Genomic DNA, 23,788 nt, shown 5'->3' on the forward strand with positions numbered 1-23,788 from the left:
AGATGACAGCCCTGTATAACTTGTTCTGAAATGACAGCCTCTAGCTTCTTCCAACGAGGCATTGCTGACATACTGGAGGAAGGGTTAGGTCAACTAAATGACAGAAGACAAACTTTCCTTACGTTCAGTGCTTTTCGTGCAGCCTAGGAAAACAGAATACAAAAATACAGTTACTTCGCAGCACTGAACGAGGTAGGCAGAACAAAGCACATTTCTCTGTATGTAATAATAGGAAGGAGAGCATACAATTGTAGCACTTTGAAACTTCGTAACACCCTACAAAAAAATATTCAATGGACAACTTTTGTATGAACTCTGAAATCACAGATGCCTGTGCAACATACAATGCAAGAGGATTGTGGACTTCGTGCATCTGTCGAACGCAATCATCTCTGCCAGCTGCCAGAGAAGAGAAGAATTTCTCGTTTACAAATCGTAATGTACAATCAACCAAAAAGTTTACGGACTATGGTATCTCAGAAAATATTCAATTTCCAAGCAGCCTGTAACAGCAGTCAGTAAAACCAAACATCACAATGTTGTTCACATCACATCATGTTGTTCACATATAGTGGTACACGCTGTAAATGCGAATACTAGGCTGTGTTGTGAGGCTGTGTAGATATGCAGCTTTTTCTCAAATGTCGTGTCCTGTAAAATTGTGGTTGACAGTACTGCAAAACCCAGAGCTACAGTGCCTGAACAGCGTGGAGCTGTACGTTCTTTTTTACTTCCTTTTACTTTATTATCATCCACAGTAAAATTTTGATGTCTTTTTCTTTATACATTGAGTTTAAATTTAATCAATATCTTTCTGATTTCTCTCAAGTTTCTGCAAGATATGTAGTATTTTGTTCATTGCTTTTAATTCTCATTACCACTTTGCTCTATTAATTAAGCACCTTTTGGTACAACTTCGTTTCTTTCTCTCTCTCTATTTCTTGCTTCTAAAATGTCCAAAACTTTTTATCAACACCTGTTTTCTGAATAAACATTTCACTAGACTGACAATGCCTCTTTACATGTTAATAATTCTTTTCAATTTTTGTCTTCCCTTCTTGAAAGTACCAGCATAAACCTACAACATCCACATTTGCTGTCAATGATGACTAAACAACCCCTGTCTGAATATTTTTCGAGTTAACTCATACAACTCATCATCATCATCATTATCAGCCTATTTTTATGTCCACTGCAGAACGAAGGCCTCTCACTGCGATCTCCAATTACACCTGTCCTGCGCCAACCAATTCCAACTAGCACCCACAAATTTCCTCATTTCGTTGCACCACCTAGTCTTCTGTCATCCTCTACTGCGCTTACCATCTCTCGGTACCCATTCTGTAACCCTAATGGCCCAACGGCTATCTAATCTGTGCATTACATGACCTGCCCAGCACCATTTTTTTCTCTTAATGTCTATTAGAATATAGTCTACACCCGTTTGCTGTCTGATCCAAACCGTTCTCTTTTTGTCTCTTAAAGTTATGCCTAGCATTTTTCGTTCCATCGCTCTTTGCACAGTCCTGAACTTGTTTTCAAGCTTCTTTGTCAGCCTCCAAGTCTCTGCCCTATATGTCAGCACCGGTAAAATGCACTGATTGTACACCTTCTTTTTCAATGATAACGGAAAGCTTCCAGTCAGGAGCTGGCAATGTCTGCCGTATGCGATACAACCCATTTTTATTCTTCTGTGAATTTCCTTCTCATGGTCAGGGTTCCCTGCGACTAGTTGACCGAGGTAAACATACTCCTTCACAGACTCTAGAGGCTGACTGGCGATCCGGAACTCTTGTTCCTTTGCCAGGTTATTCATCATTATCTTTGTCTTCTACACATTAATCTTCAACCCCACTCTTGCACTCTCCCTGTTAAGGTCCTCAATCATTTGTTGTAACTCGTCAGCAGTGTTACTGAATAGGACAATGTCATCGGCGAACCAAACAATGTGGAGGTATTCGCTGTCGATTCTTACTCGTAAACCTTCCCAGTTTAATAGCTTGAATGCTTCTTCTAAGCACGCAGTGAACAGCGTTGGAGAGATTGTGTTTCCTTGTCTGACCCCTTTCTTTATAGGCATCTTCCGACTTTCCTTGTGTAGAGTTAAGGTGGCTGTGGAATCTCTGTAGATATTTTCCAAGGTGTTTACGTAAGCGGTCTGTACTCCTTGATTACGCAAAGCCGCTATGACTGCTGGTATCTCCTACTGCATACTAAAATACACTACCAGTTGCCCGCTTATTCTCCTCCACCATTTGTGGCATGGGAAAGTGAAGTAAAGTGAAGGATGCCCTGACAAAGACAAGCCTCCTTGTAGAAATGTTGGATCTAGTTTGAGAGAGAGAGATGCAGACGTTTCTTTTGGTAGAAAAGATGGGAAGTTGGCCTGGATCAATACTCTAACCAGCTACCCAGGATTGTGAAGGGAAACGGGAACAAAAAAAAAAGAGAATGGGAGAGAAGTGTTGATGACAGAGATGAAAATGGCAGTCAATAAACTTGAACAGCAAATACTTTTTAAAGTTTCAAATCCAGACTCCTCTCTCGCAAAAATTTTATAAAAGCATTCAGAAAATCATGCCAAAATAAGGACTGGCTAGGGTCCCAATAAAACCTCTTCAGAGAAAGGTTCATTGATGAACTTGTACAAATGTTCTGTCACTGATTTTTTCCACAACATAATCACAGGCACATGTGCAAGACGTGTTCTGTAGTCCCAAGTATATTGCATGCTTTGCAGTCCAGACTGTATCCATGGCTGATAAGGTGTAGGTAGTGTCAAGTGAAAAAGTTCCAGACTGAGGATTCCCTTTGCTGCCTACCCTCTGCTGAGCACTTTAAGTCTATTTTAGTGTGACACATCTGTCTTGTTTGGAGAGTACAGAGCGAGTTTCACCACATTATATTTTCAGCATCAACACTGCAGCCGGAACAAGCCAACCCAAAAACACCCGTCGGCATTTGAGCAGCAATGCAATGGGATGCAAAATGCGACATCGTGCATAATGACAAAGCTATTCTCAACGTTAGCGGCATCACGTACAGACACCACCTATGGCATGAGTAACAGCACCACCATCAATTTTTAAAGAGTGAGCAAGGGCGCCCCGACCTGCTGGGCATCCCTTTCGGCCTCCAGTCGGTCGTTGAGCTCCTGCGTGCGACGCAGTGCAGCACGCAAGGCCTCCAGCTCATGCTGTGCGGACGTGCGTTGCTGGTCTAGCTGCACCCGCAGGCTGCTCTCTGCACACAGAGAACACAACAATGCATTTGCAGTCTAGGTCTGACAAGGAACAACAGCCGAGTTCAACAGTTGGAAATATTTGCGAAATCAACAGTGTTGCAGTTTGTCGAAGCTGAGCATTAAAATAGTGAAACTGAGCATTAAAATAGTGAAAAAGACACAGGACAGCAGAAAGAGTGGACCCCATGAGTGCCAACTTGCAATTGCAAGATCCTGTGAAGACTACTTTGAAGCACTGATCCAGATTGTGCATGCTGAAACAAACCTTAAACATGCATGTCTTAATTTTTTGGGAAAGAGGTGTTTTACAGGATCATTCCACTGCAAACAAGTGCTCGTTGTGCCCTGCCTTTAAGCTGTCCCACGTCCTTTGTAGTATTTTAATACACAACATGTTTCACCAACTATCCCACACTACCACTCGTCTAGCATTACTATGAGTCCACCTTGAAAACAGTATGAAATAATACAACGAACTAAGGTGCAAGCAAAGAAGCAAAGACAACCCTCTACTCTTAGGTTACCAGCCTCATCCAAGAAGCACAGCTTTCTCAAATTACAGGGATAGTGCAGGCGCAACCAGAAGTGTTGTGGGTCAACCGAGTGGTAGGGTTCTTGTGCCACTAGTGGTGCTCCACAGCTCAAGGCTCCCCAGCTCCGAACTTAAAGGGTGCAACGCAACTCCAGACACACAACCAGAGAATAGATCACCACCCGCTACAGGCTTTTCAATCGGCAACTTCAAAAGCAGCTGTCACGAGTTTGCAACTGGACGAGAAGCAAGAGGAACAGATGCAGGAAATCGTACATATTACGACAACAAAGCAAGCACAAACACACGAACAGGTGTGGTCACATGGCCTGCACAGCCATGTGACCGCGCTTGTCCAACACGGAGCAATAATAAGCCTCTCGTTCCTGTCCCCTCCCAAACACCATACCAAGTTTGCAGTCTATTGATACTAGTTGTGCTAATATCCATAAACATCAAGCTCTCTAGACCGAACAATATTGTCAAAGGGTTCCAACAAAACATTCCACACAACTGAGTGGCCACATGCAAACAGCACAGTACTACTCGAAAAAAAAAAAGAGAGAGAAAGAAACAGAAAAGCCACGAAACAGCAATGGGCTGTGGCACATAAGCAATATCAATTAATCAATAAATGTTTACAGTCAGAACTGGTTATATTGAACTCACAAAAAGACGCCTACCAGTATGATGTAGGGCATTATTCGATATCAACATTCTAAAGAATTGGACAACATAAAAGCACATACTATTTGTTACTGCACTTTACTGACAAAATGGATTACTTTCAGTTTACTGTGGCACAAAAGAGCCGCAAATTTTCTTCTGCTTAAATATCTCCATTGCCTGGAAGAGCACACATTGTTCCATGTTGTCCAAGGACTCAGAGCTGCTGAAGCTGCAGCCTTCCACGTTTGTACAGAAGTGCCGGTACTTGGGCTCGCACACACACACCACGTTGGTACACGTGGGTGCAGAATCCAAACTGCCCTCACTGTTCCCTTCACTCGCATCCTCATTCACAAAGTCAGCAATGAAGTCCTCCTTCTGAAACCTTCCAGAAGTCGCAGCACCTTCGTCCGCAGAAACAAGCTTGTTGACCACTGACCTGACAACGGCTTCAGGAAATGCTGAAAATTTGCTTCAAACTTCGTGAAACCGGCGACGACTTTGCAGTACTCGTCAGAACACTTTTTATTGCCATCATCAGCACCGCTAAAACTGGCACAACAGGAGCAGCTTTGGGTTGTTTACGTGTTAATGTCAGCCTAGATGCTACGGCAAAGTCTTATTTCGTTTCTCTCCTCACTCTACTAGACAGTCTCCAACTTCATGGTAAATGGCAGATTCTGCCGCTTCACGCTAGCCATCACACAAAAACAAACGCAACATCTGGGAAAACAACACAACAAATTGATGGCACAAATCTCCACGAGCCTCCAACAAGCAGGATTGGCTGTTTGAGTGAGCACTGCAGGGCAGGCCAAGATTATTTTTGGTAGGGGGTGCCCACCTGTGGCATGGTTGCGCAGTAGAGCCACGCAGGCACAGCCAGGATAAATCACTTCTTTTGAGGGAGTGTCTGGCTGCCATGCAGTAAACCCAACTTCTATGCAGTTTCCCACTGTTTTAAGTTCAGTATATTGGTCGTGGCTGCTATTTCTGTCTGATGTAACCATATCTTTTTCTATATTTTCCCATTGTAAGTTTACAGTGTTAGAAATTGTTTGACAAAAGGGATAACTCTATGCAAAGAGGTTCGATATATTCAGGTTCAAGAGTATAACAGTTGTGGGAACACTTGACCGTCACACATCCCCTGATATTTGCCCCGCGTGGCTCTTGCGTCTCCTGTAATCCAGCTTCTCCGCGTAGCTAAGTGCCGGAGGCGGTCGGCGTGCTTGCAGACTAGTACGAGAGATGGCGCGAGTGATGCACAGCCAACGCCATCTAATGGCAGGGTTACTCGGATGCATAAGGAGGTAGACTGCTCCTCTCTTTGGCTTGGAATTGGCGAGCGACGCGGACGTTTCACATGCTCAACCACCATTCACGGGACCCTTTAGGAGCAGTACACCAAAATGGACAAACACAATTGTTCGAACGCGCCACCATTTGCATGACCGCACACATGAACGGTTATGTGTTGGTGTCCAGCATGGGAGTGAACATATTTGCTCGCTATCCAGTGGCGGTGAGTTCTCGATTTCTCAGGCGCCCATTGGAATGTTTTATCGGTGGTAATTCGGCTAGCAGGCACTAGTGTATGAAAGGTGCAATATATTGCCGTCTCGATTGTTTGCATTACTGTGTTGTGGTTCCTTTGTCTCAAGAGTGCGCGTGAGACCCTGCACTGTTTCAAAGGATACAGTGAGGTGGCATGTGGATTCCATGTCCTTATTAAGTAATTCCAAGTTGTATTGCTGAAAAATTCCAGTCTCCAACAGAAAGACCAAGTCTGCACGTTGGGTAGAAGGAATCGACGGCACAGTGAAGACTGAATTGCACAAGAGAGAGATACAGTACCAATGGTAATGAGCTACAGTTGCGTTTAATGTGACCTGCAACCCAGTGCCCTAAGTGGAATAGATTCCAAGACTGCACAGAGGTGCTACAGTGCATGGTTGAGCTCTTCATATGTCGGTGCCGCAGTGCAGTCTTGAGACCCCTTTGGCCATGGGCACGGTGTTTGTAGGTCATACTGAACGTGAATGTATATTCAAGGTAGTGCGCTGCACTTGATAAGTTCATAACTGTAGCACATCTACAGTGGGAAACAGCTCGTTTGTGATACATTGCATTATATTTTGTATTAGAACTTTGCTAAAGTGTGAATATCAGCATCAAGTGAGTTTTCTATATAATAGCAGCTCCCCACTAGCATAACTAATACAGGAAAAGCTCGTCAATTGACAACTCAATTTGAAATTTCGGATAATTCGAAATAGCCACAGCAGTCCATGTAACAATGTATTGACAGCAATATGTAACACATCCCACTAATTCCCACTGAAATCCACACCACCACCGATAATTTGAACTCCGCGCCATCGTGGATGGGGAGAGTGCTAGTGCACGGAAGCACGTTGGCGACGATAGTCGCCGCGCAGTTTGCTCTTCCCATATGGAGCCGTTGCAGGTCGGTTCTCCCCTTCTCTCAAGACCTTCAACATAAAAGCGCGGAACGCAGACTCGGCGCTGCGTGTTCTTTATTTATTTATTTGCTTATTTATTTCCTTATTTATTTATTTATTTATTTGTTTGTTTATCGCAATGGTGATCATATGGACACTCCAACTGCCTTTCTGCCACTGGTGCCACCGTGAGGTTCCATATAAAGTCTGAGGGCAATAACACCATCACCGCGCGCCGTGTTCTTTGTGTACGAGCGAAAGAACGTGAGGGTGAGCCGGTGAATGCGGCTCAATCTCGCGTGCGTGAACGAGGAAGGTGAGGCGGAGTGCGCCCTCTCCTGTCGCGCGTGAGGCACGGGGGTGAGGCTAGGCAGGGGGTGACATTCTTCTCCGGCGGCTGCTGCTGCTTACGGCGCGGCCATGCGGGCAGTGTATGTTGAAAGCGATCTGCGACGTGGCCAAACTGCATGACCAGGTGGACCTCATCTTCAAAGCTATCTGCAATGTTTGCAGAGTGCACATAGTGCCGATAGCTTCGGATGCGATGTGCTTTCTACGTTTCGTTCACGTTGAAGCAAGAGCTGTACGAAGGTCAATTCACTCGCTGCTACTGCCGCGTTTCCTCACTCTAGCGTTTTTCATCGAGTTTCTGATGTCATCAAGCGAGATGCGTCCATGTTTACCTGTGCGCACGTGACACCGTATTTGTTAATTTAGTGAGTAAATGGGAGTTTACAAGTTTACACGGCCGATAAATCTACTATCCTTACTTCGTATAGATATCTACTAATTTGCTATCACAATCAGTGCTTCACTTTTCGGGCGAAACTGCGAAAGTTTTATTTTTTTCTGCGCCAGTCGGCGCGACGAATGCGCAGATGGAGCAAGAGCCATCTCAACGTTGAGCACGTCGGACTGCGTTGGCAGCATCCGGTTACAGTGCCTGTGCCAGTGCTTCGAAGTATAGACGTTGTTTGTCACGCCAACGTGACATAGTGCGCGTGCTCATGCCACATAGGACTATATACGCGCCTTAACCAAGCGATTTTTTTTTTCTCAACGTTCATTAGTTCGAATTTTGCATAATTCGAATTTTCATAGCACCCCCGCGGAATTCGAATTGACAAGCTTTTACTGTAGTAGATTTTTGCGATTATCTATTTTTGGTTCGAAGTCGATGCAAATAGTAATTAGTGTTGAATGGTTTCACAGCAAGTAGCTGGAACAGTTGTGAGATTTGCATAAAACATGGACATAAGAGCCAGATGTTGACAATTCTAACAAAGTTGGTTCCTTACTTGTTAAAAAAGAAATGGGCTCATTTCTGGAGCTAGTTTAATTTCAAAGCAGCGTTATTCAGATATTTTCAACATTTCCTACACCTCCAGCTGCACAGAAAATATGTCTAGAGGCTCTTGCTCACTGTTGCACTTTGCTCTACTTTGTTTTGTGGTGATTGAGGCTGTGGGAGCATTTTGTGTTCGCTCATCCAGTGGCATCGTGATGCTGTGAAGTGCGACTTAAAGTGCACGACACCAGCAAGTTATGCTGTGTTGTAAAAATTCAGCTGAAGGCTCTCCGTTACCCCACCTTCTTGCTTGGCAAACGTACAGAGGAAAAAATATTTAAAATTTGACAGTAAAACTCAGCTATGGCTTACATGTGAATTTAGACTTCAAGTGCCGTTTGCCGGCAGTGCAAATTTTGCAACGAAAGGTGGTTTCATGGCATCGTGTACCTTTAAGGCAAAGTTCTCTGCCAGCAGCATCCCCGAAGAGTATGAAACGGAGCAGCTAATCGGAGAGGTGACATGGACACTTCATGCATTAGCAAATGGAAACTGCTTTTACAAAGACTTGGGTGTTGCATGCAGTTATTATTGCGAGCTATATGTACAGACTTTTTTTTTCTTTATGTGGTGTTGTAATTAGAAGTGCGGCTTATGCACAGAAAAAAATATGTATATTGACACAATGATGTGGGGCTCTCACACCGCGGGACGGTACGCGCAAAGGCCGGCGCCATGAAAGACGACGAAGCATGTAAGCTGCACGCTCTTCTTCTGGCCCGCCAGTAAAGCGAAGTGTCTATTTTGTAACACTCAGTCTTCAATCTACGTTACATTTTTCTGATGGAGGTGCTGGGTACATGCTACTACTCCCAGACCGAACGTCGCCTACAAGCCCAGTACGAAGTCCGGTGGAGCTGACTCCTGTTCACGTACAGACAAGCCATAGACTTCAAGGACTGCCACCAGAGCACGAGCCTCTACCCAGTCGAGTCGGAAGGATGAGTACATCAGTTCCGTCTTCTTCCTCAACGGCACCGACCGAGGTCGTCCTTAACCAGCCACGAATCCCCACATCCTTCCATGGGGACACCTTCGAGGATGCTGAGGACTGGCTCGATCACTTTGAGCGTGTCGCAGAATTATAACGGCTGGACTCCACAGCGCAAGCGACGCAACGCCTACTTTGTCCTCGAGCACTACGCGCTGACATGGTTTGAGAACCGTGAGGCGGCCTTATCGACATGGGACGAATTCTGACGCCAGCTAATCAGCACATACGCCAGCCTCAACCGCAAGGAGCGAGCTGAATCTGCAATTCAGGCGAGAGTACAGCGGCTGAACGAAAGCGTCGCAGTGTTTGTCTAAGATATTTGCCGACTTTTCCGACGCGCGGATCCATCCATGCCGGAAGAAAAAAAGGTCAGGAGCTTGATGCGCGGTGTCAAGCAAGAGTTATTCGGTGGCCTAATACGCAACCCACCAAAGACCGTTGCAGAGTTTCTTGCAGAAGCCATATCAATGGAAAAGGCACTGCAGCAACGAATAAGGCAGTACAACCGCGACGTGTCGACCCTATCGTGTGACCCTCTCGCTATACCCTTGGACAGTACCAACGCCTTGCGGGAGCTCATTAGGCTTGTTGTTCGAGAAGAGCTCCAAAAGCTTCAAGTGGCTCCGGCATCGGTACCGCAACTCGCTCTGGCTGAGGTCGTCCGGCAAGAAATCACGCAGGCAGTACAAGTCCCGGAGCGCGGCAAGACACCACAGTACAAGGTACGGCAGCCACAGCCTCGCATTTCGTATGCGGAAGCTGCGCGAAGTTCACTGTCCCCGACTTTTCACGATGCATGCGACGTCCCGGACTACCATAGTGTACGCGCCGTTGAACAAGCAACTGGCGACTTCAGGACTCGCCGAACGCCATTCATGACTGAAACACGACCACACCGCAAAAGCGACGTATGGCGCACTGCAGACCGGAGGCCCTTGTGTTTTCATTGCAGTGAAGCCGATCACCTCTACAGGGCGTGTCCTTACCAGCGAGCTGGGCTCCGTGAATTTTCACTGAATGCGCCGTGCCCGCACAATGGTGAACGCCCCCTGGAGATTGAAGCCTACCTCGCGGACGCCAGCAGCTCGTTTGGCCCACGATTCCGTGACCTCCGGTCACCGTCACCTGCCCAATACAGGTCTTCCAGCCCCGTTTTCACACCGAGCGCAACAAGGCGTCGCTCACCCAGCCCTGCCTCCCGGGAAAACTGAGTCCAGCGACCTGCGGAGGTGAGGTCGCTGACGTTGCGAACACTGAAGATCCTCCACTACGACCACCATGAAATGACGTAATTGAGATGCAGAAAAAGCAGTGTAGTTCAGTGTCATTATCTTGCGACGTACCAGTTACCATAGATGACCACGAAGTCACGGCGTTAACAGACATGGGCACGTCTGTTATGAGCCAGAATCTCGCGCGTATACTTAACAAAGTTTCGATGCAATGGACCGGGCCTCAGATTCGTACTGAAGGAGGGCACCTCATAAATTCAATAGGCCGGTGCACAGCACGAGTCAACATTCGGGGCTTCACGTACATCGGCGACTTCGTCATTCTTCCTGAATGTTCAAAGGACCTTATACTCGGCATGGATTTCCTTCAGGCGAACAGTGCCATCATCGAACTGCAAGAGTCCAGAGTCAGCTTCGCTACTACGCAAGCCATAGCGAACAGTAATGACAACGACCGTGACATCGCGCTTCGCGTAGCTGACGATCACGTCACGTTGCCACCCAAGAGCAGTGTGCTTACCCTTGTCCGATGCGACATGGAAGACGACGCCGAAGGGATTGCTGAGGCAAACATCCCCTTGCTTCTTGAGCGCCACATTTGCATAGCCAGAGGGCTTCTTCAGGTGCGCAACAAATGTTCAGTTGTTTTTTGCTAACAAACTTCAGCAACGAGTATCGGCATTTACCGCGAGAAATGACAATCGCATTTCTTCGCGAAATCAGTGACGTTACTGACATAGGCACATTGGAAATCGCATGATTTCAGCAATCTGAGTTACCCAGCCTAAAAGAACAGATTCACGTTAATGCTGCTCTGCCAGACCATCAGAAAGACCGTCTACTGAGCCTCGTCAATGAATTTGTGGACTGTTTTTCAACGTTGTCCAAAGTACGGCGCACGTCCATCACAAAGCACCGCATTATTACGGACGAGTCTGCATGTCCTGTTCGTCAGCATCCTTACAGAGTGTCTCCAGTGGAAAGGGAAGCCATCAAGCATCAGTTGAAAGAGATGCTCCAAGACTACGTGATCCAGCCGTCCACAAGCCCGTGGGCCTCCCCTGTAGTGTTAGTCAGAAAGAAAGACAACACACTACACTTCTGTGTAGATTACAGAAAGTTGAACCGTGTCCCCAAGCACGATGTTTACCTATTGCCACGCATCGACGACGCACTGGATCATCTACAACATGCCAAGTTTTTTTCTTCGTTGAATCTTAAATCAGGGTATCGGCAAATCGAAGTTGATGAACAGGATCCTGAAAAAACAGTGTTTGTGACACCTGACGGGCTTTATGAGTTCAAAGTTCTCCCCTTCGGTCTGTTCTGCACCTGCCACCTTTCAGCGGATGATGGATACCGTGCTTGCTGAACTCAAATGGCAAACCTACCTCGTATACTTGGACGTCGTCGTCGTGTTCTCGAGCACGTTTGACGAACAACTTGCACGACTCGAGAGTGTCCTCACTGCGATCCGTACTGCTGGCCTTACCATCAAGCCTGAAAAATGCTACTTCAGGTTCCACGAGCTCAAATTTCTTGGCCATGTCGTCGGTCCTACTGGTGTCAGACCAGACCCAGACAAGTTAGCTGCCATCGCCGAGTTTTTGCCACCCACAGACAAGAAGGCTGTCCAACGCTTCCTTGGTTTGTGCGCATATTATAGGCGCTTCGTCGAGGGATTGTCGAGAATTGCTGAGCCTCTGACACGGCTTACACGCGACGATGTGCCTTTCATTAGGGCGGATGAGCAGCAGCAGTAGTTCAATGAATAGTGCAAGCGTTCGCAAGCGGCCCCAACACTTGCTCATTTCGATGAAGACGCTGACACTGAAATCCATACTGACGCCAGCAATACGGGTCTCGGTGCAGTTCTTGTGCAGTGGCAAGCTGGTGCGGAACGCCCCATTGCTTATGCAAGCCGCAGTCTCACCAAGGCTGAGAAAAACTACTCAACCACTGAAAAAGAATGCTTAGCGGTTGTGTGCGCAATTGGTCAATTCCGACCCTACTTGTACGGTAGACCCTTTAAGGCTGTCAGCGATCGCCACGCCCTATGCTGGCTTGCCAACCTCAAGGATCCTTCCGGCAGACTAGCCCGTTCGAGCCTGTGCTTACCAAGAGTACGACATAACAGTTGTCTACCGATCTGGGAGGAAGCACAGTGACGCTGACTGTTTGTCACGTGCACCACTCGCTACGACGTCATCGGACCCTGACCATGACTTGCCATTTGTTGGCGTTATCGACGCCATAAATATGGCTCAGCACCAGTGCGCTGACCCTAAGCTGCTGCCGCTGATCGAGGACCTTCAAGGAGTTGAAAGTGTTTTACCCCGCTCGCTCGTGGGCGACTTATCATCGTACTACTTGCACAACAACGTCTTTTACAGGAAAAACTGCGGAGGCGGTCCCATACGTACCTCCTTGTCGTGCCATCGGCACTGCACCAAGACATTTTGCAAGCCTGCCATGATGAGCCATGCGTGGGACACTTGGGATTCGCTAAGACATTAACAAGGATACGACAGAAGTATTACTGGCCCCAGCTTTATTCTTCTGTGCAACGGTACGTGAAGGCCTGCCGCGATTGTCAGTGCCACAAGAAACCACCAGTTAAACCGGCTGGCTTTCTCCATCCTGTGGACCCTCCTCAAGCTACTGTCAGCTTGAGAAATCCAGAAGAAATGCTGAGGAGAGATCGCCACAAGCATCTCGCCACGTACTTCTCACTGGCTTGCACGAGAAAACCCTATGTCCGTCAGTCTTGCATGCTTTACGCGAAGCTTGCCGACACCCTTCTCCAAGGCATCCAAGTGCTCCACGAAGTGCAGTGGAACGTTCCTCGCGAAAACGAAGCCCTGCAGAGGGACTGAATCGATCATCTGCCGGGCCTCTTGTAATGACAACGTTGAGGCAGCCTGCCCTACCACGTCATCGCTGCCGTCATCGCTATCCGATGCAAGCACGCTTGTGACGATCGTCTTATCGGTTAGAAGCACTTAAGCTGTGCGCTTTCTTTTGCACCGGCAACGGCGTGCCTTGCCGATGATCAGCGGGCGAATCAGCCATCTTCCGTTTCAACGGTGAGTCAAGCGAAGTTGAGAAAAGCTGGGGGGGGGAGTGCAGGAGCGACTTCGACACAACCAACAAAAGCGAATGCGAGCGATTAAGCTGTTCGCGGAACTGCGGAGCCAGCGAGCAACGTGCGCGCAATAGTTGACGCGGTCCATTTGTGTTTCGGAGGGTGGGGCGGCGTTTGCGAGGGGTGGAAGGGCGCGACGGGAGAGCGCCGCGTGGCTGGACAATGAGCCCGCGGCGGCTGTTGGAGCAGCGGCACATCGTGCAATGGCGCGACTTTCTCGTTTTCTTTTCAAGAATTTCGCTACCTTTCGGCTGGGACACCTAGTAGCCAGACTTCGCCGATAATGCGGCATCAGGGCATTGTAGTAAACGGGTTATTTCACAATAGAAAACATACAAAAGTAGATGGTGCAGCAGCTTCCCATTGTTATAACCAATATATTGTTAAAATCGGTATCGTTATAAGTGGGTTCGACTGTATACGGGCGTCATGTCACGTCAACACTTGACGCCATGTTACCTCTGGTTGATAATAGCCCGACCAGCGAACACATGGAACAGTTCGTACAAAGAGCCGAAGAAGCACACCAGCTTGCTCGGCATCGTATCCGGAGCCAACAGCATACCAACACCCTTCGATACAATCAGGGTCGACGCAACGTCCATTACAATACCGGCGCCTCCGTGTGGCTCTGGATGCCCATCCGTCGCCATGGACTCTTGGAAAAGTTGCTCCGCCGGTATTTTGGTCCCTACAAGGTTACACGCCGCCTCAGTGATGTGACCTACGAAGTCATCCCCTACAGTTCACCCCGTCGTCGTCCTCGCGCTGAAGTCGTTCATGTAGTGTGCATGAAACCATACTATGCGCATACGTGAACACCGAGATGCACCTGAGGAGCTCTATTTCTTGCCGTCGCTGAAAGAACTTTTTCCTGCAACCGAGATGGTCGCTTTTCGCATAGGGGGCAATTGACACAATGATGTGGGGCTCCCGCACCGCAGGACGGCGCGCGCGAAGGCCGGCGCCATGAAAGACGACGAAGCACGTAAACTGCACGCTCTTCTTCCGGCCCGCCATTAAAGCGAAGTGTCTATTTTGCAAGACTTCGTCTTCAATCTACGTTACAACATTCATAAATTTAGAATACAGTCGAACCTCGATATAACGAACCTCAATTTATGAAATTCTTGAAATAATGCACATCTTATTTTTCCCAATCTCTGCCCCATTGAAAACCATGTATTTTTTTTTTCGCGATTTAACGAGGTCACTTTATACTGTACTTCCGATTTAACGAAGTCCTCGCGCATCGCACGCACGTACCAGGAGCCTCCTTGACAGGCAGACGAAAACTTTAGCCGAGCATACAGCAATTTGCATGCGCCCTTTAATGCTCAAATTTTTCCGGTGCGCTTCAATATGGTGGAGCAGAACGTGCCGCTGCGCCATCTATCGCGTACATATGAAACCCGCAGCGGACGCACTCCTGTAGTGCTAGCCGGAGTGCTTCAGAAGTTCCGGAAAGTGTCACGCTATGACGTCACCGGCCTGTTGGAACGGGAAAGCGCCAACCGGAAGTAAGTTTACGAACAGCGGTCATTGGGCATGTTTTCTCAGTTGGTTATTTGATCTCGTTGGGCCTAGGTCGTCGTTCTATTCACGATGAGTGGTGCAACTCGCAAGAGAAAAGTTTTGAGCCTTGATGTGAAGGCCAAAATTATCACCGAAGTGATGAGCAGCGAAAAGAAGGCGACTGTTGCTGAAAGGTATGGAATTTCATCGAGCTCGCTTTCAACAATTTTGAAACTGAAGGACAGTATCATGGGTGCCGTCAGTGCTGGTGGTTCAGGCCAACAAAGAAAGAAGGTAAAGGAAGCAGCTTACGTCGACGTAGAAAAAGCTCTTTTCTCATGGTTCCTCGATATGCGTGCAAAAAACATGCCGTTGAGCGGGGCCATTCTTCAACAAAAGGCCCTTAACTTTGCTTGTATTCTTGGGCACAACGACTTCAAAGCCAGCAGCGGGTGGCTGCAATGATTCAAGGAACAGCATAGTATTGTTGGGAAGGTGGCTAGTGGAGAATCAGCTGAGGCGAACTCAATTGGAGCAGCGGACTGGTTGTGTGATCGTGTTCCCGGCATTCTATCACGTTACAATGTCTCCGACATATATAATGCCGACGAGACTGCATTTTTCTACCGGCTGTTGCCAAGGAAGACGTTGGCTTTGAGAAATGAGAAGTGCCATGGTGGAAAACATAGTAAACAGCGTCTCACTGTTCTGTTGTGCGTGAACATGGACGGCAGCGATAAGCGTGTGCCATTCGTAATTGGCACAAGCGAGAAGCCGCATTGCTTCAGCGGAAAAAGGAGCATGCCAGTCAAGTACGCCGCAAACACAAAGGCGTGCATGACAAGGGATTTGTTCAGCAACTGGCTGAAGGATCTCGATGCTGAAATGCACAAAAGGGGTCGAAACATTTGCCTCCTTCTGGACAATTGCTCAGCGCATCATGTTCAAGATTGTGCGCTTTCCAACATTGAGCTTGAATATTTCCTTGCCAACTGCACCTCCCTGATACAACCACTCGACCAGAGAATAATAAACAGCATCAAGTGTGCATACCGCAAGCAGGTCATCGAAAGGCTTCTGCTGAACATCGAGCTCCACAGAGAGACGAAAATCGACGTGTTCATGGCCTTGGAGATGCTTTCGCGGTCGTGTGAGGCAACAAATATGGAGATCGTAGCCAAGTGCTTCAGGAAGGCGGGATTGAAAGAGAGCGTTTCTTTGAATGAAGAAGCAGAGTGCAGAGCAAATGATGGTGACGAAGGTATGGCGTACACAACAGATGTCGTTGACTCGTGGCAGCTGCTCTGCGATCAGGGAGGTGCTCCAAGAGACATGACACCCGAGGACTTTGTCTTCAGCGATGCTTGTGCTGTGACAACTGAAGAGCTAGACGATGACGCAGTAATCCAGAGCATCACAAATACAGAAATGCAGGACGACGACTCGGACGAAGAACTCCAGGCAGCAAGCAGCATAGCTACACCGAAGCAAGTCATGGATGCGCTGGATCTCTTACGCACGTATGCGGGCGCGCACTCGCAAGAGCAAGCCTTAGCAGCCCTGCCAACCTACGAGCGCCTTATAACCCCGACACTTATTAAAGAGCGGCAGATGAAGCTGACGGAGTTCTTCGCTTCCACCTGAGTTGCATAGAATTGCTCTGCGGGAAGTTAAATACTAAATAAAACATTCCAGCGTTCATGAATCAACGTCGTCATTGCTTTACTGAGCGCGGTATCATCCGATGGCTGCGAGCGTTAAGTGCTCTAATGGTAAGTGGTGGCCTCATGGATCCACCAAGTTAATACTACTTCCAATTTTCTTCGAAAGAATATTCAAGTTGATAGCTCTGGTATGAGCATAATTTTTTTTTTCTGTGCGCCACGGGTTGCCATGTCTTCGTGAAAGCAATCTTTTTTTTATGACAAATCATGATGATGATGGCACTGATGGCCACATCTAGTGGCAGCTACGAGCACTAGGCATGGCGCTTGCTGCAGACCTGCTCTTCACCGTACGCGTAATGGAGAAAAATTCGTTTGTACCCGCTGGCCATCGGGCATCACGCTCTTGGTTGTGTTATTAGTTCCGGGGTTTATTGGTTATCTTTGTAATTTTGCTATCTACAAGGTGCCATACGCCAGGAGTGTTCCAAGAACCTGCATCTTTATTTGGACTGCTGAAACATGCGAACCTCAATTTAACGAAACTCGCGACTTAACGAAATTTTCGGCTGCAAGTTGGACTTCGTTATATCGAGGTTCGACTATACTTCGAAAATTTCTTATACTGAAGTTCAAGCCAAAGCGAATATGAAATAGCATAATATTCTAATGAATATTTGAAAGTATCCAATCTTCGCAAAAGCCGAACTAGTAGTAAAGACACAGTAGTACAGATAAGCAAGAATATCGATACCAAGAACATGCACACCCCTTGCCAATATGCATGGACTACATACAGTAAGCCCTTGTTATAACAAAGTGAATAGGACGGCAAAAAAATTCTATATAAGCAGTAATTCAATAAAAACTACTCCATAAATGTGAAAAAGTAGAGCTGCAATCACATACTCTGCAGAAGTTTACTACCACGGTCATGTGGCACATCTTCAATCACGATCAAGCCAGATTGGGATCAAATTTCTCGGTCACGATTGGGTCCTTTGCACAAGTTGTGGGAGGGAGCCAATTGGTTTGGGTGACTTTGGGCGCAATGGGCACAGACACAGAAGGCGGCGCCAAGTGACATTTGTCTGCTACATTGCGCGATGCTTCCACAGCGCTGCCACTGACTACATGTGGACGCAGCATGGAGGAAAAGGGTGCGCCAATGAAGAGGATCGCCCGCTCGCTGTGAATAGGTCCCCCGAATAAATCTAAACGTAGCGACACTCTTTCATCTTGCCACACAAGCAGGCGAGCGAAGGCAGGTGACACGGTCTGGGGCTTATCCGGATCTCCCTGCTGGTGGAGCAGAGTAGTGCGGTTGCACTCACGTCATTTCCGCAGAAACAAGTGCGACAGAGACCTTGCCCTGCCGGCCGCGCTTTTTGTTCCCTTTATTTTTTATTTTTTGTGTTGACTCACACTGGCAGAGGCTCTTGATCGCAGGGCACAGTCCCCTGCCCCGCAATTGCCACGATCAAACAAGGAACTGAGATGGTGAGGAAAGGAGGAGGAATGTCACCACCCTTTATTTACGGGTCTCAGGCACGAAAGGTGCCAAACGCCGCCGGTGAGTGCGTACCCGCTGACTACGGATAGCACGCAGCTGCAGCACAATGAGAAAGGGTGCGCAGGCGGCACGATGGCGTAGCTGGTGACGAAGAGCGTCGCTCGCTCATCCAGCACGGAACGCTTTGCTCGGTGTGAAAGGTGCCACATGCCGCTGTGAGTGCGCATGCGCCCTTTGACAGTTTGCTCTAAGTGGAGCAGCTTGTCGGTGTGCTTCGCAAAGTCCGGTTTAAAGTGTGTGCATTTTGGTCACAACTCTGAGAGATTTCTCATAAAGCAATAATTCGAGTAAAGCAGACCTGTCATAACAAGGGTTTAGTGTATATGACTTTCTTTATTACGGTACAAATATGCTGAACAAATTTTACGCGGATGTCCACAGTGACACCTAAAGATGTGTGGTGCTAGTTAAAAGTCGATCTAACGAAACCTGATTTTACGAAGTTTCCGATCTAACAAAGAAATTTCCATTCCCTGGCAGGTACCCATGGGGTTCAATGTTGTCATCAACCTGAATTAACGATACTAACTTGGTTGAACTCGATTTAACAAAGTTTTTTCATGAAATAAATGAGTAAAAAAAGTGGTGATTTCTTCCTAATTTTTACACACAGGTTTTTCTTTGAGCATCCGCTCTAATGCTAACACGCTAAAACACCTAGGTACCCTAGTCATGGCCCTAGCTTTATTTTGACAAGGCAGCACGCTGCACCCTTGCATGGAACAGCGGACTCTGCACCACCTCGGTAGGAACAGCATTGGGTGCTTTCGTTATTTCATGGTTTATGCGACAGATAGCTGGATTAGCAGCAAATACGATGCCACGGTACCTTTTGCAAGTCGCGACGTTACAATTTTTTATTTCGAAGGACCGAAAAATTATTTTCTTGATTTTACAAGCTTCCCAATTTAACGAAATAATTCGAGCATGGTCATCACATCGTTAGATCGAGTTTCAACTGCATTGCGATTGGCTTACCGTGCAATCATTACATTTCTTGTCAGATGATGACCAATCTTTCTTCTGTCCACAATCCCATAATAAGCACCCTCTTATTCAGAGCTTTGGCACATACCATTAGCCATGCATTTAATGTCAGCATTAATTACCAAGACATGGTACAAAGTGGTACAAACAAAATGTCAGCAAATTGGATTTCGTTCACTGCTGTTAAACTGCAAAACAGATGACAGACAATGCAACAGATGAGGAAAGAGACAATACAGCAGGCAACAGACGAGCACTAATCCTATTCTTACCATCTGTCTGTCAGGCACACTGTATAACCACAACTTTTTGAAGCATCATAACAGAAAAACAGTGCTTCATTCAGTGTGCTATGAAACTACATTCAGGACACGTGATGGTGAGCACCACTATGCAGTGTTCCCAATTGCATACCTTCATTTCGGCTCTGCAGCTGCGTGTCGTTCGATCGTGTCAGCTTGGTCTGCAGCTCGGACACCTCGCCCCGCAGACGGTCCACTTCACAGCTGCTGCTCACAGGGAAGACGTGACAAGAGCATCAGGACAATCACGCAACTGCACAAGAACACCCTGTGCATTTGTTTACTTCCAGTGATGTGATTGGCCCAAGACACTTCGAAAAACCTTTCGAGCAGTCAAAGTATCACTTTGGAGTAACAAATCAACATTTTAGGAGCAGTTACCAAGCTCACATATTCAGATGCAAATATTGAGTCTAGCTAGAGCAGTACTCCATATTCTCCAACGACAATAGCAAGCACATGCCTTCTCACAAGCGCTTGTCCAGGATATCCCAGAGTATGAAGCCCCAGAGGGCTCCCCACTCAAAGCTCTCCAATAAGTGAAGTTCTGTGGAGAGCCCGAAGTTTGCTCAATCACGTGATCCTGGGCATCCTAACATACACACACTTTCACAATACAATTTATATTAGTACTTCTTCCGAGGAGGCTTTCCTCGAACAGCTATAGTTGAGTCTGACACAAGGAGGAAGCTGAACATAAGACTTGATTACTGAGAGCACGCATTGCTAAATTTCGAAAAAATTTTAGAAAGAACCCTCCTGATGATGTTAGCGCTTTCCATGCAAACTACTTGTTGCAGTTGCATGTCAGTTCATGAACAGAATCCTTAGGCTCATTGTTGCTTGCGGTTCATAAAATAAGGGCTAAATAATTGTTACGCCATTTAAGTCACAAATCTAAGTGGTGAGCTATTAGGCTTGTGGTAATGGAAGGCTGCCAACTAATTTTGATGAGTTCGTTAGCAAGCATTTAACCTAGTTACCCTAGTGGTTTTTCAGGCACTATGCCACTGCAGCAGGTGGAATTCTTGATAAATTCCGTCTGCCCTCTAATATTTTAAGGAAAATATACTATGTGTACTGTTTTGAGTGTCATTTTGAATAAATATTGTCAGGCATTTGATGAAAAAAAAACTATAATATTCGATACACTTTACTGATCACTTATAATGCAATTCAACCGCAAGTTAAAGAAATGCCACCTTGCAAGATCTATAATTGTACCAACTATTATTTTTCTTTTCTCTATCACCATAACATTTAGAAGCCTATTATTTCCTAGGTTTGGTAAGGTAATCTTACAATACGGTCTGCTTTAAATAAAAAATTCACTCCTCCAGCATCTTTGAGCCGCCACCTGAGGCCACCACAACGAAACTACGGGAACATTCATTAATAAAGTTTCTTCTCTCTCTCCTCCAGCATGCATTCTTCTCTCTCTCCTCCAGCATGCATACTCGCAGCATGCACAAGCTGTAAAACTGATACAGCAAAAGGAATAATTCAAACTCCCGATAATCTGCCATCTACTTTATTCTATGGCATAAAACATCAGTTCATTTGGAGGTATGGTCATGCACCTGTTTTAACGATGCAAGAGCCTGTGATTGGGCATTGCTGCAAATCATAACGGTAAACTTCCAAGCACACCTCTCAACCATGCCGAAACTCAGCTTATAAAAAAAAAAAAAAAAAATTGTGGCAGGACTCATCTCACAATGACTGTCGACAGTGATGCGCTAGCACTGAATCAAATTGAAGTACGCCTGGTATTCTGGTAAACGCATGCAGGCGGACTGGGTGTGTTTCCATATGGGTGGAGGCACAAATGTCAGCAGCCTGCAGGGCGCAGCCACCTGGTGACACAGAGTTCAACCACACAAACACAGAGCTAATACAGCAGTAGCCAAGTGCATACTACTTTGCGGCTGGTGTAAATTTTTGGCAGCAGTGCAATCACAAACACATTGTCTTTTTAAATGTTCAAAATGTTTTAGACTTGGTTACACTATATCACCTCTGTGTTTGGCTAGTGAACCTCTGCACCACCAGGTGGCTGCACTGTGCAGGCTGCTCACATTTACGCTAGAGCCCCTTCATCACATAATAATAATAATATTTGGGGTTTTACGTGCCAAAACCACTTTCTGATTATGAGGCACGCCGTAGTGGAGGACTCCGGAAATTTTGACCACCTGGGGTTCTTTAACGTGCACCTAAATCTAAGCACACGGGTGTTTTCGCATTTCGCCCCCATCGAAATGCGGCCGCCGTGGCCGGGATTCGATCCCGCGACCTCGTGCTCAGCAGCCCAACACCATAGCCACTGAGCAACCACGGCGGGTACCCCTTCATCACAGCAGTAGTCGTTTGGAGGGGCTTTACTTTACACCTCTACCCATCTGTCAAATGCCCAGCTTGCCAGAGGTTGCCGAGATACCAGACACGCTCAGTGCTACGTGAAAACACTAGCAGCACATGCTGTTTAGATGACTCTTGCTGGGGATCAATGACCAGGCAACTAGCGCAGAGGTAGGAGAAGCTTCGTGCACTGGCTCCAAGACAGCAGGAAGTAGACGAGACGACCTCACATCATGAGGCAGAGCCAGTGAAGGCAGAGCTTAGCCCCGATCATTCGGCGAATGAGATGAGGAGAAAAAGCACGACTCAGAGAGGAGGGTAACTTGTAAGCGTCTCTCTCTTAAATTGTGGCACGAATGTTTTACTGTAGCTGTACCCTACACATCTACAATTTGTGCAAACCATTTCAGGGACCCTTTAACATGACACAGAACTGAACGGTGATTATGATTCTGAAGTTCGTAGTACTGAAATATTTTTACATTGAAACTAGAAACCGTCAGCAGGGGATTTCTGAAAAGTTCAGTCATTTGAAAAGTTTGTTTATGTGGTGTTCATAGTAAGAAGGCTTTTCTGTATGCCCTAAATTGGATATGTCATTACCACATTTGGAAACAACGTCCAATAAAAAGGCATTTTACAATAAATTTTCAAAAGCTGAGAAGAGCTGTGGAACGTCAACAGAAAAGGAAAAGTTGACATGTCATGCGCAGCACACAAGTCAACACAATAGTTAAATTTAGCCCTTACACTGCCACTTAAGTTGAGGACCCAGCCTCGCACAAGCCCTGCCACTTCCGAGTATACTTGTATTGAATTTTTCAGCACACTCCCTGCATCTGCTTAAGCAAATTGTGCAAAAAAAATATACATTTCGTACCTGTGGCCTTATCTATTGAGAGGTCATCGAAACACAGAAAACAAGGAAGGCAAATTTCTGACAGCAGGTGGAGCACATATGTCTTAGTGCTCTCTCAAAATCAAAATCAGATAGGCAAAATGCCAGATGGCGATAGATGTAGTAAAGCATGGTTAAATCAAGCAGGCTAGGTGACTATTTGTCATTGCCCAGTTTCAAACGGGATGACAATAAATATCATCACCACCATCTCTTGCCCCGTCTCGGCCTGCTCTTGGCTGGGCAGCCATGGCGATGCAGCATGGTACTTTCGCATTTGTCTAAGTTTGCACCTTAACAGACAGAAATTTATTAACTGTTGAAGAATTCTTAATTGGGAGAAAGCAATAAAGAACAGCTTTTGTGTAGCATGAAATAATGCGTGAATGAAATCCAGAAGGTGCAGAGAAGCAGTAAGAAAAACATAACCCAGAGCGTTAAAGGGCCCCTCACCAAACTTCGGTTACACGCTGGAAGTTGTTAAGTGTCCTCTAGGGAGCGTTCTGCTGCAAAAATTTTTCAAATCAGCTGATTAATAGCCAAGACAGAAATATTTCAGTGCCACAAACCCATGATTTCAGGAGGTGAGCTCCACTGCCAAGCGAGACACTCTCTCCACTTGCCCCGTCTAGCCTTCGCAAGTGAAATTCCTTCCCTGCGTTCTCCCATAGCAGAGCTCGAGAAACGTGTGGCACGTACGTCACGGGCCCCACCTTCATTACTTTTTATTTATTTTTTTGTCCTCGCTTTTTTGCAGTGCAGCGCACTTCCGCTGACGGCGTCACATGCTAGCTGTTGTGACTGTCTCGTTTCGCACAGCGCACATTCTTGCGTGCTGTGCTTGAGGGCACCTGACTAG

At 46.7% G+C, this 23,788-nt stretch overlaps 2 protein-coding genes across 2 annotated transcripts in view; one reads left to right on the forward strand and one right to left on the reverse strand.

The window, feature by feature from the left end:
- LOC126539897 (uncharacterized) overlaps positions 1-23,788 on the reverse strand; it is a 145,595-nt gene that overhangs the window by 8,607 nt on the left and 113,200 nt on the right. The window contains exons 9-10 of the mRNA XM_050186710.2: positions 19,783-19,877; positions 3,113-3,243 (exon numbers count right to left, since the gene is read on the reverse strand). Coding sequence (XP_050042667.1) covers positions 3,113-3,243; positions 19,783-19,877 — 226 coding nt within the window. The remainder of the gene's footprint in view (positions 1-3,112; positions 3,244-19,782; positions 19,878-23,788) is intronic.
- On the forward strand, positions 10,841-17,370 carry LOC140216239 (tigger transposable element-derived protein 6-like). Its single transcript, XM_072286639.1, has 2 exons — positions 10,841-10,891; positions 15,616-17,370. Exons 1-2 carry the CDS (start codon positions 10,841-10,843, stop codon positions 16,786-16,788), a joined length of 1,224 nt encoding a protein of 407 aa, XP_072142740.1. The 3' UTR covers positions 16,789-17,370.

The sequence above is a fragment of the Dermacentor andersoni genome, chromosome 2, assembly GCF_023375885.2.
Source record: "Dermacentor andersoni chromosome 2, qqDerAnde1_hic_scaffold, whole genome shotgun sequence".
NCBI lineage: Eukaryota > Metazoa > Arthropoda > Arachnida > Ixodida > Ixodidae > Dermacentor > Dermacentor andersoni.

What these genes read in the sequence shown, in the direction of transcription:
- LOC140216239 (XM_072286639.1), top strand. Translation starts at nt 10,841, where the DNA reads ATGGATTTCCTTCAGGCGAACAGTGCCATCATCGAACTGCAAGAGTCC. An exon ending in TCGAACTGCAAGAGTCCAGA is followed by an intron (nt 10,892 to 15,615) that starts GTCAGCTTCGCT and finishes CAATGATTCAAG; the next exon opens with GAACAGCATAGTATTGTTGG.